Raw genomic sequence first — 17,846 nt, forward strand, 5'->3', positions numbered from 1 at the left:
TCCCAATGGTGTTCTTGTTAGACTCCAATTCAGCAATAATATGAAAAAAGTCATCCATGGATTATTTTGCTTTGAGCATTCACTTTGGTATCTCTCCACAGGCCATTTTAGAAGCTGTTTGTTCTTCGCTATTCATGCACGCGCAGGGAAATGAGGTCAAATCAATAAAACTTTCCTTCTAGCAAAAGAGCTGTAATAAGAAGATCAGTGATCTCTATCAATTGCTAGCGAGACTGAGACTTTCAAAATAATAATAATAATAATAACAAAAACTGAATTAACGCGTGATAAAATAATTGTTGGCGGTAATTAATTAATGCATTAACGCAATAATAATGCATTCACTTGCCCGGCCCTAATTACAACAAATGATTGTGATGTGTTGCCCAGTTGTCAAGTGGTTGCCAATAAGGGATGAGTGGAACAGAACAGTCGCAAGGTCAAGCATGGCACTCAGAGAGAGACTGAGAAGAAAACCCACATGTTCACTCGTATCACCACAGATTCTAAACCCACAAGGGCAGCAGAGCAGAAGGAAGTGAGTTGTGATTGGAGATGAAACATGGAATATGTGATGGTCCTTTCTGGATGATACAGAGCTGGTAATTCAAAAGAAGAGATAGCTAACACACTATGTATAAAGAAAGAGAAAGCATGAGAGAAGCCATAGAGTCTTAACATAAGGGCAGAGTACCTCGCAATAACTAATGTCAGGGAAATTGCTGTGATGCACCACTTTTACAGCCTAGGCCTGGGCTGTCTTGTTCTACTGTATTACTATATATTTACATTGCATACACAAAAGAAACATTTAAGGAATTTATATGCAAGATGTAATCCATCTATTCATCAAATAATCCTGAAAACGTTCCTCAGTGAGACAGAAAACACAAAAAAAAACCTTTGATTAACTGCAAAACAACAACCTCACTAATACTGACATACACAAAATGTATGGAGTTGACGTCCCCGCTGTCTGGGAGCATCCAGAGGTTGGGGGCACTGATTCCATACTCTTGCTGACTGCTACCTGACACTTCTCTGCCCAGGGAACAGGGACTTTGCCCTCCGAGGGGTGGGACAGCATGTACAGCAGCAGCCACAGGTCTGCTTTTAGGGGGACGAAGAGGCCTGGGTCCCGGCGAACTCCCCAGCCGCGCTGGTGCAGTTTGATCAGAAAGGCGACCTTCAGACAGGCATGGTCCCGGGAGGGACCCAGGGCCATAAGCTGCATTCAAAGTGTTGATGATCAATGTCTCCTGCAATTCACATTAGTTCTCACAGCTGGCTGCATCCTGCAGGAACCAAATGAACTCTGTCTGCATAGCTTGTGATATTAAAACTTGCCCAATAATCTTTTATGCCTAAAACACAAAAGAAGGTAGCACTGAAACCTCAACTGATAATAACAGTAAAGGTTACTAGCTATTTTGTGAAGTACAATATGCTAATATTTTTTTTTTGCAATGAAACTATAAACATATGCTGCGTTTACATTTAACACATAAGCAAATGCAAATCAACCAGATGCAAACATTTTTATTTTTCTGGCTTGCACTACACTGCAAAACAAATTGACAGATGACTGATGGAAAAAAGAACCTGCAGTGAGCCAAGAGCTTCCATATGCAAATAACAGAAAGTGGAAAAGATGCATTCGAACATCGGAGTGCAACACACACACATTTCAACTGCCTGATGTAGAAATCAAAATGTCTTGAGATATGTATGTCTCTTTACAACAACAATAACAATGAATTTCTTGCATAGCCCAAAATCACACAAGGAATTCCTCAATGAGCTGTAACAGGCTGTTTTTTAAAAGCCCCCCAGCCTTGACTCTCTAAGTTAACATCATTATGGACCAAAATCTTTAAATGCCTTTCAGACAGCCTTGGTGTCACAATCCTTTCTAATCCATTAACAGCTGAGTTTGGTGGACTCCCAGATGGGCTTAAAGTGGAGAAGGACAAACAAACTGTGATTTCCTTAACTACACTATTGGCACGTAGACTTGTCTTGTTCAACTGGAAGAATCCTAACCTACCTCTGTTGAGTCAGTGGGTAACTGATTTTATATACTATTTGAAATTGGAAAAAATCTAATTCTTACTTAGAAGATCTATGCAAAACTTTTTAAAGACCTGGCTGGATCTAATTAATAATATTTTAGAATAAGCATTTAAATTGAGGAAGTGGATTCCTTTCCCTTTTTTATGTTATTTTATTTTTTTATTTATTTTTCCTACTATTAACATTTTACTCTATTGGCCTACCTCTCTTTCTCATGGGAGGGGGTTGATTTGACTTGAACTTAGTTCTGTAAAATTTGACTTGCTTGTATGGAATGCTATTTGCTTTTAATAAATTCAATAAAATGCTAAGAATAGAGAAAAAACTCTCAAAAAAACATGTAGAGAAAAAAAAATGGAAGAAATCTTGGGAAGGGCAATTAAGAGAGACCCCCTTCCTGACAGGCTTGGGCATGCAATGGATGTCAAAAACTGGGGTAAACACAACACACAAAACAGAACACAAGTAATCCTCCTCACAGAGCGAGATGGCCAATCTAACATTGCCACCTCAGAAATACAACAAAGTAGTACAAGCAACTTTGTTCTTGCATAGCTGTGCTCCTCACTAAGTGCAGATGCAGAGCACCATGACAAAGGCAAAATGCAAGAATAGATTATACCACTCACTAAATACAGAACTATCACATATGAGGATACAGATTTGGTCAAATACACAAAAACAATGTAGAAACTAATTAACACAAATGAAACACAACAATATTTGTCCGTCAGTTAATTGTAGAACCACTGCCAGATTGAAGAAGAGGACTCAGAAAAGGCAGATGCAGTCAGAGTCCTGCAGACCTTGGTTAACCAGCCGCCCACTACTGGCCATTCTTGAGCTGAGTCAGTGCTGGGCCAGATAATCTGATGAAAAGGACCCTTCTACCCGATGATTCCAGTGCTCCTTTAATGACCAAGGTGTCAGCATGATAACAAAGAAATATGATGTTTAACATGAAGGTGTTTCAAAGTCTACTGTGACAAGGATCAACATTGGATTTACAAACTGTCTATTGGAAAATCAAATCACACCTCAACTGAATAAGCAAAAGTAAGATTCTTCTTTTTCTTTTGGCTGCTCCCGTTAGGGGTTGCCACAGTGAATCATCTTTTTCCACCTTTTCCTGTCCTCTGCATCTTGTTCTGTTACACCCATCACCTGCATGTCCTCCCTCACCACATTCATAAACCTCTTAGGCCTTCCTTTTTTCCTTTTGCCTAGCTGCTCTATCGTTAACATCCTTCTCCCAATATACCCAACATCTCTCCTCTGCACATGTCCAAACCAACGCAATCTAATCTCTCTGATTTTGTCTCCCAACCGTCCAACTTGAGCTGACCCTCTAATGTATTCATTTCTAATCCTATCCATCCTTGTCACACCAAGTGCAAATCTTACTATCTTCAACTCTGCTACCTCCAGATCTGTCTCTTGCTTTCTGATCAGTGCCACCGTCTCCAACACATATAACATAGCTGGTCTCACTACAGTCCTGTAGACCTTCCCATTCACTCTTGCTGATACTCGTCTGTCACAAATTACTCCTGACACTCTTCTCCACCCATTCCACCCTGCCTGCACTCACTTCTTCACCTCTCTTCCACAATCCCCATAACTCTGTACTGTTGACCCCAAGTATTTAAAAAAACACAAATATCACAGATTCCATAGCATGCATTTTATTTACTGTCAAATTTCAAACATTAGTGTTCTTCTGTTTTGACAGGATTGTATTTTCAAGTCCGTAGATGAATGTGAAAATACTTAAACTAAACACAGAAAGAGCCCAAAGGTGTTGGTGTCAATTGAGATATTTGTATAAAAGTTGGAAAGCAAACTACTTAATTTCACCCATGCAACAGAAATACAGTATGCACAAAGTGATGGCTATCGGCAAAAAGAGCACGAGGACAAACTGGAAATGATACATGGCAAATGTGGCACAGCCTAGGAAGATACTGCTATTACTATCAAGTGACAACAATGGAAAAGCCACCACCACAGAAGACCACCTTACAAAAAAAAAACTTCAAACCATTTGGAGATTCACTGATCTCATTCACATTTTAAATGATTCAGCCTATCACTGTTTCTTCGTGATTTACTTATATGGTTTCAGAAAGGCACCATAGTGCAACTGCTCAAGAAACCAAAGAATGTAATTGCTGCCTTTTTTTGCCTTCTAGTAAGTTTTATTGAGCTTAAATACCTCATTACAACACAATCAAACCAAAATATTAGATCAGTATAACATTATGATAATAAAGAAAATCAAAATGCATTAAATTATTACTCACATGTAAATCTCCACTTCTACCATATTTGGAGAGTTAGATGAACAAATGGCCTATGATAAAACAATACCCTATATAGACTGAAACACTAAAGTAAAGTCGAACAGAGAAACTTGGCATAGAAAAAACATTAACAAGTTGAATCCAAATAGGTATGTAGTGTTCCTCACAAAAAAATGACCTTTTGTAGTTTTAGATAACACAAGACATTGCTTTCTAACTGATTGGACTAATCCAATTGAGCAATAAAAGCTGATGTTCAAGCAAGGCCTTGTAAGAAATTACAATAGATTAATGAATGAATAATCTTATCCTGTCTGGGCCTACTAGTCCATTTAAGGATTAGGAATAACTGTAAATGGAAAACTATCTCACAGATAAGCAGATGTTCTCCCACAAAAATTCATGCCATTTAACATTTCCAGTGTTAAGTAGAAGACAATCTATATGGAGCACAGATACAAGTTGTAATTCCACAGGGTGTTAGTGTGAGGCACATGCATGCAATTCCTTCTGAGAAAAATAGGCATTAACAGTACAGATCTACACAAATGGGACTGTAATCAGCGTACTTGTACTCTTGTCACTGTTCCAAACAACTGAGCGGGACAGTTAAATATAAAAAAGCCATGACTAGCAAAATAATTAAAAGTTTTGAAAATTCTCAGATACAGGAGAGTTTTACTAGAGCTATGAACAGCAAGGAATCAATGACTGCAAAAAGTACAGAGTATATGGCTCTGGCATAGTCTTAAAGAATGTGTCTCAGTAGCTGATGCGTCTATGGTACCCTGCTAAAGCTAACATATTAGAACAAATTTGCCTACTGCTTATTAGACTGATAATTGATCTCACAGGATATGACAGCACAAGTAAAACACTTGTGATTTAGAGTGTGGAAATAAGAATGGCCAGTGTTTACTCAAACTTTTCAGTCGATATAATGGGAGGTTATTCAACTACCTATAACATATATATATATATATATATATATACATACTATATATACTGTATACACACACATATCTACATTTATATATAACATATATATATATATATATATAAATATATATATATATACATATATACCCCGTATATATAGTATATTAATATATCATATATATATAAATATATATATATATATATATATATATATATATATATATATATATATATATATATATATATATATATATATATATATATATATATATATATATATATATATATGGTTTACTTAATATATATATATATATACATATATATGCGGACATATATATACGGACCCCCATGACCCTGTAGTTGGAATATAATCTTATTCCTAGTTTAGAATATGGCTGAGCCAGCTTCTGTTATTTAATTATCCTCAACTTCTTCTTTCACTGTGCATGAGACACATTGACCTTATGGCTTGTCAGTTGTTTCTCCCCATATTGATCAATTTCCACTTTTCACAAAGTCCCAGCTTGTGCCTAGACTTTGTCACTACCCACATCTGTCACCCACTCAGTGCCATATTCAAGCCAGTGTGGGTGGCTTTCTCTTGAATTAATTCTTCAATCATTTTTTAAGTAGACATGGACGGCCTGCAGCAACACAATAAGACGAGAAAACTTTACAGCTAGATTTGAGTGGATCAGCAGGAGTACACCAGAACATAGTTGGGTGCACTAAGTGTGGAGATGGACTTAATAATATTATGGAGTTCTTTATTTGCACACATAGCTAATTGGCTTCTGACTGAATGCAACAGTGTTATGAAATTGCTTTACTTTCTCAGTTTTCTCTAGTGGCTTTGATGTTTAACTCATTTCTTATTTCTATTCGGCCAGTTACTCTGTTAAGAATCTTGACTTTTGTCTTCTTAAATTCGTGTCTGAAGTGACTCCTGTTTGTAGTTTTTCATAGTCTGTCAAATCAAGGGCATGGCAGTCAACAATACCAATAGTGTGCTTAATGGTACTCCTGAGCACACAGCAAGCAGGATAATGAAGCGATTGATATTTTAGTGCAGCATTTGCAGAGATCACTGTAACAGTTCACATGTAATAAATCAGACTGTTAGAAAAACCCGTAATCAAACATCCTTAACATTTTCGACTAGTGGACTCAACTCTCTCTCTGGCTTATCAGAGGCCAGTTTTCAATGTACAACCAAATACGTTAGAAGGTGGTCTGTGTGCTGCATGCCTACCTTTTGATCTGAAGGTCAAACTTTATGTTGGATCCCGCCTCTTCCAGACGCTGGACAGCAAAGCGTAGGCCTACAGAGAGCTGCGAAACAAGAAGATCAAAGGATAAGCAATTGGCAGCTGCTGGCACTAAACACAGAACCCCTGCTGGAGAGGATTATGAGCATCTTCAATTAAATATGGTACCTCCACTTAAGAGCAGGCCTGACATGCTTAACGTACCTTGTTCGGTCCTAATCTCCATTTGCCCTTTCCAAGAGATTTTTTACGTCAATTTAAACACGGACCTCATAAACATCAAAGATTAATTGTGAAATAATTGCTTTGAATCAAAGTGCAACAAAAGAGGCACTAGTGTTCTCTTACAGACTGCACATACTAAAATTATTACCCAAACCTAAAGGCCCTTTTTTTCATTTTTTTTCCCACATTCAAAGCTGTTTAGACACACCACAGACCAAAAAGAGGAATTTATATGTGAGCCTATAACAATGAACATATGGGAGAGTTAATTATTAAACCACTGATAATGCATTTCAGGCACTTGTAATGAACACCAGTTCAAATGTCATCCTGATGCGACGGCATTTAGAAAACAGAAATAGAAGAGACCTACAAAGCCAGTTTATAACAAAATGTTATGACTAGTAAACATAATAAAAAAAATTGAAAGACAGTTTTTTCCATTCATTGCTTTTTTGGTCGCTGTTTCTGCAAACAATTAGCAGCAAATGAAATATAAACTTAGAATCTGTGTTTTTATGTTTAATTAGTTCACAATGTATCTGAAAGGTCTTCAATACATGGTATCTATTCACATTAAGAGCAAATGGCAGACCAATGTCGTTATGGTGTGAATTAAAATATATTTTGAATAATTCACAGGTGATAAATAAATGTTATATGGTGCAATGAAAAGATATGCCTTAACATCTTTAGGTCTGTTTGATTTTCAAATAATTCTTACCATTACCTAAACAGTAACACAAACAAATATTATGTTGTTGTTAAATAAAAAAAATCAACATTTAATACAATTGTCATGGAAAGTACACTCTTGATTCATGAACTTCGCTAGCATCTCCTTTAATAAGAATAAGTTGGACGAAGACTTTCCTGTAAGAGCTATCAGATTACCAAGGAGAAATTTTGGTCACAGAGCTATTGTGAGTGTTCAGATGGTTTTCTTGCACCCACCAATCCCCTTAAACACCACCACAGGCTTTACATATACACACTTAATCGCAGAATTCGGAGCTTCTATCATTAAGGAATTCTACTGTAGATTCTTCATTGTGTGTTTGCCTAATCCTCTTGTTTCAGCTTAGCTTTTGGAAAGATGGTCTTCACATGGTCTTGAAGGTGGAATTCATGGTAAAATAACTATTGTCATGCTTATACCATTGCTAGTTCCATCCCACCACAGTGCATGGTGGTTGGTATGAAGATCTTCTTTGCCCTGAAATTTTACACTATAGCTTAACATTTTTCACTCATCTGTCCAAAAATTATGAGTTCCATACTACACTGTGTAGCCATGATCTGGTAACAGAACAGGAATTTCCTTTTGGCTATTTGTTCATGAACGACTTTGTTATTCAATTTTCTTCCATAATGTGTCCTTATGTGACAAGAACCTTAGCTGGAAAAAGAAAATCTGAGCACATCTCAACAGTTTCAGCATCATTACACTGGTCACCTGTGTCTTTTAGAATTGATTAGCATATAAATCCTTAAATAATCTTGCCCCTTCCTATATTATGGAGTGCCTGTCCCCCTACATTCCAAATCGTAAATTAGATCTTCTAATAATGGTCTGCTAATTATTCTCCAGCTTAAATGTGTTTCTTTTTATTTTTTTTCTGTCCACCCTGGCCTCCTAACCCTTTCATCGACCCCTCATTTAGAAACCAAAAAAATAAACACAATTCTATATTTAAGAGCTCTATTTCTCTAAATTATACATCTGCCTTATGTAAGTGCACATTATTTTTTTCTCTGTGCTATTTTTTATTTCTTTTTTTTATTTAATTTGAATTTTTTTATCTTTGCATGTAATTACTTCTTTGACATCTCGTAAAGCAGTTTGAGCTACAATTCTTGTATGAAAGCGTGTTATAGAAATAAAAGTTGTTGTTATGACCTCTGAAATTTAGCTGAGCAAAAGAGGTCTGCAGATCCTCGGATATACTTAACCTTCGAAGTTTAGCTGCATCATTTGGTCCTGAAGAGCATGACGTTGTGGACTGGTTGTGATTGACATGATTGACAACTGAATTTGCCCCAGTTCAGGTTATCTTTCTCTCTGGGCATTGACGGCTTTTTGAAATTTTTGTAAACCCTCAAAGACTCCCTTTACCTCTAAGGCTTTCACAAAACTCTTTTCATCTGATCGCGATGGATTGTCATAAGTTCAGATACTTAAGGATAAACTCACTCAGTTGTTGACTATAATATAATTGGACTGGACTGCCAATACTGATGCTCTGTGTAAGAAAGGACAGAGCCAACTATACCTACTTAGAAGGCTGGCGTCCTTCAACATCTGTAATAAGATGCTGCAGATGTTCTACCAGACGGTTGTGGCGAGTGCCCTCTTCTACGGTGGTGTGCTTGGGAGGCAGCATAAAGATGAAGGACGCCTCACGCCTGGACAAACTGCTGAGGAAGGCAGGCTTTATTGTAGGAATGAAGTTGGACAGTTTAACATCTGTAGCAGAGCAACGGGCACTAAGCAAACTCCTGCCAATCATGAAGAATCCATTGCATCCACTGAACAGTGTCATCTCCAGGCAGAGGAGTAGCTTCGGTGACAGACTTTTGTCACCGTCCTGCTCCACTGACAGACTGAGGAGATCGTTCCTCCCCCACACTATGCGACTCTTCAATTCCACCCGGGGGAGTAAATGCTAACATTATTCAAAGTTATTGTCTGCTTTTACATGCATTTTTATTACTCTTTCATTTAATATTGTTTTTTGTATCAGTATACTGCTGCCAGTTAGGAGACCGCTTCCCGGGTCCTCCCTGCGTGGAGTTTGCATGTTCTCCCCGTGTCTGCGTGGGTTTCCTCCGGGCGCTCCGGTTTCCTCCCACAATCCAAAGACATGCAGGTTAGGTGGATTGGCGATTCTAAATTGGCCCTGGTGTGTGCTTGGTGTTTGTGTGTGTCCTGTGGTGGGTTGGCACCCTGTCGAGGATTGATTCCTGCCTTGTGCCCTGTGTTGGCTGGGATTGGCTGCAGCAGACCCCTGTGACCCTGTGTTTGGATTCAGCGGGTTGGAAAATGGATGGATGGATATACTGCTGCTGGATTATGTTAATTTCCCCTTGGGATTAATAAAGTACCTATCTATCTATCTATCTATCTATCTATCTATCTACCTATCTATCTATCTATCTATCTATCTATCTATGCATACAGTATAGTATAAGTATCACTTCCTGGTGGTTAGCTATTTGTCCAGGTTGTATTGTACAGTATTCTAATTACACTTTCAATTAGGATACAAGACTTATGTTTGCACTTTCTTTTTCATACAAGGTGGTTTATTCTTTATTTAGTGTTAGTTTATGCTTATGAGTAACTGCTTATAGAAAAAGCCTGACAGTTATGCCAAGAAGAAAAGTAGCAATAGAAGAAATGCAGCATTGTGTCTTTTTCATTTTAAAGTTTCTAAGTTTACTTTTAAGTGAAAAGTTGTTTTTTTTCAATGCAATACAATATTTACCTTCAAAACTTAACATCAAACAAATTGATTTTGTGTCCTTAAGCACAGTCGTGGGACTTATTACACTAAGTTAATAATTAGTGGGTTATTCTAATTTTAAAAGTACATGCAAATTTTCTCATTTGTACTCCGTACAGGGTTTGTACATTTTGCTGGATTGTTCAATGAATGGTGTTCACAGAACTGTATTCAGCTTGTTTTGTAAAGATAACCAGTTTGGATGAACAAACACAGTTGGCAGATGTCACGTACGGATGTTAAAAAAAGAATTCCTACAGTTTAGAGGAATTAGAGGAAAAAGCAAAAAAACAAGCAAGCTCAGAATGACATCACACACAATTTAAAGCAATGACACACGCATTTTCTATGTTTCAGACTGTGGGACAATCGACAGAAGCAGTGCTGAAAAAGAAAAACGAGAAGTCTACATAAGAATGGATTTTGTTTGAAGGCAGGAACTGGACTCTGATTAGGAGACTGATTGCAATTAGTGCTTGTCTAATGCATTTATAGAGTGCCACGCATCACTGAGGAATGCCCTGTTCAAAAATTTGAGGGGGAAGCTGTAACTCTGCAATTAGCTGGCTAATTGTACACGCCGGCAGAGTACTTGCTAGGACCTCAAGGACCTGGGCTTAAAGAGGCAAGATTGAACCATATGTCCATTTGCAGACCTATTTTATCCATTTCAGGGTGGGGGGGGGGTTGCGTGCAGATGATGAAGCCTGCCCAGAGGGAACTGGACACAAGGCAGGAACCAGCCATGGATGGGGCCAAGAGTGAAGGCCTAAATTCTGAGGTAGTTTACTCATTTTGTAGCCTGTGTGTTCTCCAAATACAACATTATGAAGGTTATTGGATACTACATGGTGTTTTTAAAACACAAACTGAAAGATTGACTTTGGTCAATCAATGAAGAGGAATATGAACAGTTTGAAATGTGGGTGATGACTGCTAGGACATGAAAATGTAAGCTTTTGTTCCACAGTTTTCTTTTTGTTAAAATATGGTTACAAACCATTACTACTAAGAAATTCTATAATAATTTATTTTTCACTATGGCAAACTCCTTGGCCACTAAGTACAAGGTCCATCTATCAATTTCTTTATATGCTTATTACAATTTTGAGTAGCATGAAGATGGAGTCTCTCACTTTAGCCCTGAGCCTAAGGCAAGACCAAACCTTGAATATGGACGATAGTCAACCACAGGGAACATTCAATCAAACTTAGTAACTTTACAATTACCAGTCAACCCATCGTGCACATACAGTACGTGCAAGGAAGCAGGAGTGGCAGAGTGCTTCACACCGACAGTGTTTAGGCCAGGACCTGAACTCAGGGCTCTCAGCTGCTAGCCAGTAGAACGTACCTGTGTACCACCATACTACAAAGATCAGCAGCTAGCAATAACAGTCAGATGTTAGATAACATACAAACATCTTCCCAGTAAGAATCATGACGCGTGTCACAGAGCACATCATGTCAGTAGGCAAGGCTTCATAAAAGTTAATAAACTGGGCATTACACAATGTGCTCTAGAGACTTTGAATGTTAAGAGTACTTCATGGAAGGCCATTCTTTCATTGTATGTGTTACTTGTTGTCTACCAGATGCAAATTTCAGTGGTCGAACCCACTTTTTACAGCATATTTCACACAAGAATAAATACAAATGTTCAAGCAGCAAGTTTGCAGGCCCACTTTCACACTCAGTCTCCCACCCAATAAAATACACGTTTCTTAGCTCTGATTGAAAAAATTCTGCAGTAGAATCACGGTTTATGAATGCCAGTAAAATAAAAGACACCGTGAACGACTGGAATATTTTTTTTTAATTAAGAAAGTTGAAAAACAACAAGAATGGCAAGAAGAATCTTAATCAGTTGTCAAGTTGCACTGAGAAGTAGTTAAGACTCCATTTGATTTTAACTTCGGTACTCCCATTTTCCAAAATGTATGCAAGTTTTTTCTTAGAATTTTTTTCACAGGTTTCAGGTACTGGGAGCATAAGGGGGGAACAAGAGGTACAACAGGTAAGCCGATTTGTGTTTTCTATCAGATAAAATGGAGTTATGTATATTAATACATTCCTATTCATCAGGGAGGTGGTGAGTGCTAACATGTTACTAATTGGTTCGACATGAAAGTAAGAATTTCACTTTACGCTGTACATGTGACAATACTACGACTACTACTGTTACTATTACTACTACGTTTCAGTGACTAAAAAATAAGACCAGCTATAAAAGAGTGTGTGCGCCTATGGATGTATTCTGCAACGGACTGGCACCTCATTCAACTGTCTCTTCTGCCTTTTTTAAAATACCATCAGAAAAAGTGCAGGTCCAGTCCAATCCTGACAACTGATGGATGGATATCATTTTCTTCTTTTGTGTTATCTGTGTGCACATAATTTTATTTTTGCAAATTTAAAGTTTTCTGCAACTATTTTTCACTGTGGTTTAAAAGAGACTGTCTGACAGTTTGGGGGATTTTAATACAAGCATGGAGTTGTTGAATGTTAACTCTTACTTGATTAAAAGTTGCATGTTTAATTGCCCCTGCATATGCACCTTTCCATGCAAATGCTGGGATTTGTAATGAAAAAAGAAAAAGATTTGATGGGAGAACATGCGTATATTTACGGCAACTCTGACCCATCCGTATACAACATTTCAGAGAATCTGGGAAATGATGGCATCCTTGATAAAGTAGGGAATTGCAGCCAAACCAGCTACATGATACCTCATGTGCATAATAATTCAAATTAAGACCGATTAGAATACGTGTTGGCATTATAAACATATTGCACTTTAAAAGTGATGTGCAGACTATTTTAGTTCACTTTTAAGAGGGTCAATAATGACCTTTTTTTGGGTTTTCTTCAATTTATATACCCTTCCTGTTGTCAATTCTCAAGGGGACTGGTTGACAGGTCAGCAAAATGTCAGCTAAGTTTTACTTCATCACACTCACTATGCCGGATGTCATTGACAGATCGACAAGGCTTTACATTGACTTTTCTTTAGGTGAAGGTGGACATACATAAAACACAATAGGTTTTGCCAAAATAAAAAGGCAATTGGCAACTGTGTCTAATTTTCTCAACGTAATCGGAGCACATTATTGCACTCATACTGCAAAAATGGCACCTAGCGAGAATGAAGCTGCTTTTGGTTACCATAAGCAGTTACATTAAATTAAAGCACAAGTACAGTAATTGTTAAGTGAAAATGAGACTGACAAACGTTGTGGCTTGGTGATCTTAGTCAACCATTAACTTCTTTATTTTAAGGCAAAGTAGCTTTAGCAGATGACTTGTTGATGATGCTGTAAATAGTGGCGGTCTTGTGGGTAAGGTAACTGGCACCCTAATATTGCCTATACTATTTTCTGTAACAGCAATAAGAATAATAATGTCATTACTTGTGCCAGGTAACAGCAGGTACTCACTAAGTTAAACCTTTTCGACTCCCAGAGTGCAGTGGAGAGGCAATACAATGCCATGCATGCCCTTGGGTGCACTCAGTTGAGAAGTGCAGGACGATGCATCAGGAGGGAGGCTGTGAAGTTCTTCTGCATTGAGACTGCATATGTATGAGGATGATTAGCATAGTTCATGGATGGTTGTTTCAGGGTGGCAACAGGGCAGAGTTACAGATGCCTTCACATACACAATGTAATAGTTTGATTGTGAGTTATTAAGGTATATTGCATAGGTTTTATAAATTAGATTTTTTTGGCATATGTATTTTCCTGTTTGGGCGGCACGGTGGCGCAGTGGTAGCGCTGCTGCCTCCCTGCGTGGAGTTTGCATGTTCTCCCCGTGTCTGCGTGGGTTTCCTCCAGGCGCTCCGGTTTCCTCCCAAAATCCAAAGACATGCAGGTTAGGTGGATTGGCGATTCTAAATTGGCCCTAGTGTGTGCTTGGTGTGTGGGTGTGTTTGTGTGTGTCCTGCGGTGGGTTGGCACCCTGCCCAGGGTTGGTTCCTGCCTTGTGCCCTGTGTTGGCTGGAATTGGCTCCAGCAGACCCCCGTGACCCTGTATTTGGATTCAGCGGGTTAGAAACTGGATGGATGGATTTTGCTGTTTTTTGGCATAAGCATATTTTCAAGCTCAAATCCACACAACGTTTTATAAATGAGACCCAAAGACAGACAACACAGAAAGGTGGATGGCTACAGCTACTTGAGTACTTATTGGTAAATAATGTCCAGAATACCTGGAAAAATGGAATGAAAATCATGATAAGGACGATGAAAATCTTAAAAATAAAGACAAAATTGTTTGCATGTAACACACATAAATACTTCCTAATAAAAATTTAGAAATCCAGTTCTGATTTTACTTTGCAAACAGAGAGACTGGGAAATAACACCTTGTTTATTTACACAATTAAAAGTTAAATGGATGGGATGAAAACCTACAGCCACAGGGGTCTTCCAGGACTCAACTTGGGAACCTCTGAGCTACTGTATATGATTTTTTAATAGATTTTTTTTCTATATTGCTAACTGCTTTCACAGGTTCCCACTTATTACCTAATGTCAGCTCAACAGAAACTTTGTAATTCCTACCCCAGAAGTAGAGAAATGAACAGACTAGCCTATTAAGATAAAGGAGTGCTTCTTTAGCTTAGAAGGGTACTATTCACTCCATCTTTATATGTCTCACATAAAAAGTGTTCCTCTTAATTCTGTGACATGACAAATGCAGTTCATGATGTTTATTAATAACTGGAAAACCCCAGTGTTCTTATTAGTAAATGATTTTTGCCTTAGATGCATTTTTTTCTCTTCTTGGGATTGATTAATATTTCAAAAGTTGAATATATATGCTTCATTACCATGTCTTTATGTACTTTTATGTAACATTTTTGTCTGATATATGTATATTTTATATATATATATATATATATATATATATATATATATATATATATATATATATATATATATATATATATATAATTTTATATATTCTTGTATCATGCTCCATTTTATACTTTTAGCAGGTAGTTAATGGGTCGCTTCAAGCACAGAAATGGCTCCCAAGAACCACCTCCCAAGAAGCACATACAGGCCTGGGGGTGGCTACGGAAATTGAACTCAGGTGTGATACACCACAGTTAGGTTATTTTTTTACAAGGGGGCAATTACTTTTTCACACAGGGCCATGTAGGTTTGGATTTTTTTTTCTCCCTAAATAATAAAAACCATCATTTAAAAACTGCATTTTGCGTTTGCTTGTGTTATATTTGACTAATGGTTAAATGTGTTTGATGATCAGAAAACATTTTGTGTGACAAACATGCAAAAGAATAAGAAATCAGGAAGGGGGCAAATAGTTTTTCACACCACTGTAATTCATATTGTAGCGGCTGGAAGTGCTGCACCTCTAAAGAGACAATTCACATGCACTGCATTGTGGGAGGAGGCAGGGTGATGAGGGAATAGGCAATAGTTGTATATAGTTAAAGCACGTTCAGTAAACATTCAGTAGTTTTTGCCTGCGTTAAGAAAACGTTGTCTGGCATGTTTTCGTTTCTCACAGGGCGCTACAGTATCACTAAGAACTGCTTAAAAATTCTAGCACCATAAGTAGTTTAAGATTAGGACTTTGAACTGAACAACCGTTGATTATAGCGTTTTAAGTTCTAGTTTTCTATTAACAACTCATTACTGTCCACATTTTGATTCAATTTCGGTTTTAGCATTTTGACCTTGTTTTGGCTCCGGTTGAAATTCTGTGTTGTTCTTTATGAGTTCTGGAAGTTGTTGTTCGACTACAGAAACAGTCAAGCCTAATGGCTTTTGATACCAATCCACAGTCTATGTAGAAATCTGGTTGTTTTAGTTTCTGTCCCAAAAACCACATGCATCTCCTGGTCTGTTGCTAATAACACTTAGCAGTTTGTCTCTCTCAGTGTGCCAGTAGGCTATTGAAAGAGGGTGACTGGAAATTAAAAGGCACTTGGGGAGCATTTGTGCTGCGTTCACATCTGACATAACAATGTGTTAACTTCTAGAAGTCCCAGATGGAAAGTAAAATTGAAGCAACCCCTTGAAAATTCCTCAGATAGAAAGGACTGGCCTTTAAGGTAATTTTCATGTTCTTGGTATGTAACTGTCCATTGAAGTCTTTGAACATTTTAGGTTAAAAGAAGCTGCATGTTTTGAATACAGTTAGAGCTGGAATGAATTTCACATTTGTTGCCTGACAGCAGCCATTTTTATGGAAATCATTTTTGGTGTGATGATAATTGAAATAGTAAAACAACCCTTAAAAAGGAGCCTGAGAAGGAGTTTATAGGGTTCATTAAAGTACAATCCCTCCAATTATTATTGGCATTTATATAAAATACAGTGAAATTTGTATTTGTGTGTGCAATGACTATTGAGTATAACTTCCGTTTCTTTGGACTGCTGTCTTCCTCACCTGAAAATGCACATGTCCAGCATTATGCACGTAATGCACTACCAGGTACAGAGGAGAACACTGCCACTGCTTCAGAAAAACACTAAAGATCTTTACCAGCATTTTAGCCCACCACCCTGCAGACTGCCTACCTGCCAGTGAGGTCAAAGATCAATGAGGCATGGCCAAATCTGACCTGGTGCATAATGTAGGCTGTTGGTAATTTCATGCTGGCACTGCAGGATGCAAAAGCTCTAGTCACCAGATGTGGAAGGACTGTTTGCTTTATTGTTTCACATCTTAAATTTGTCATGGCTTTTTGCAAAGAAAATACCACAGAATTATGTATTTTGGGGGGAAAGAAGAATGGTGGTACATTGATAAAACAAACAGAATTTTCCCAAAAGTCTTAAAAATAAAACACTGCTTGATTTCAGTTCCAAATGTGAGTAAGGCAATTGAGGAGGTTACAATATTGAAAGCCCTTATGTAGTATTTTAAAGATGCAAGTGGTCCATGTAATCATGCTTTTTTAATGTGCCTTAGACAGTTCTACCCTCAACCATAATTTCTGTTAATGTTTAAAATGTAGAAATCAAAGCAAATATCATGTTAAAGGCTTTTGGTGGTATTGTATTATCTCTTTGTTCAAACAATCGTAAAGCTATTTGTTCTTGGTTTGAGGCTATAGACTTTAATAGGTCTAGACTCTTGGAGGGTGGGGGGAGATTCTTGTATTTCTGCTCATGTAATTTCATTAAGTTGCAGCACATGTTCAGATTGGCCTAGACAGCATTATGTAGAATAGGTAAACCAGTTGTGCGCCGGCAGCAAATTCACAGACTCAAATGAATAGAAATGAGCAGTGGGCTCTCTGATGGGCACTGGGAATGAATAACACGAGAAACCTATAGAGAACACATGGCTCGAGCTTACAGTCTTCTGCTTCCTTGTAACGTGATTGAACGGCTTTAGGATTCATCAGACAAGAATGACTGTAACTGGCATGTTAATCCCTACATGGTAATTTTATTAAAAAAAAGAAAAAACGACACTGACGCCAGTTTAAAATAGGAGACAGTACTGTGGTAACATCAGCCGACACGCCGAAGGCACTTTCATTACTCCCA

At 37.8% G+C, this 17,846-nt stretch overlaps 1 protein-coding gene across 1 annotated transcript in view; it reads right to left on the bottom strand.

Annotated features, from left to right (window-relative positions):
* itga8 (integrin, alpha 8) overlaps positions 1-17,846 on the bottom strand; it is a 249,871-nt gene that overhangs the window by 87,852 nt on the left and 144,173 nt on the right. Inside the window, exon 22 of the mRNA XM_039736381.1 lies at positions 6,568-6,647. Within this exon, the coding sequence (XP_039592315.1) occupies positions 6,568-6,647 (80 nt within the window). The remainder of the gene's footprint in view (positions 1-6,567; positions 6,648-17,846) is intronic.

Source organism: Polypterus senegalus, chromosome 15 (genome assembly GCF_016835505.1).
Source record: "Polypterus senegalus isolate Bchr_013 chromosome 15, ASM1683550v1, whole genome shotgun sequence".
Classification (NCBI taxonomy): Eukaryota; Metazoa; Chordata; class Cladistia; order Polypteriformes; family Polypteridae; genus Polypterus; species Polypterus senegalus.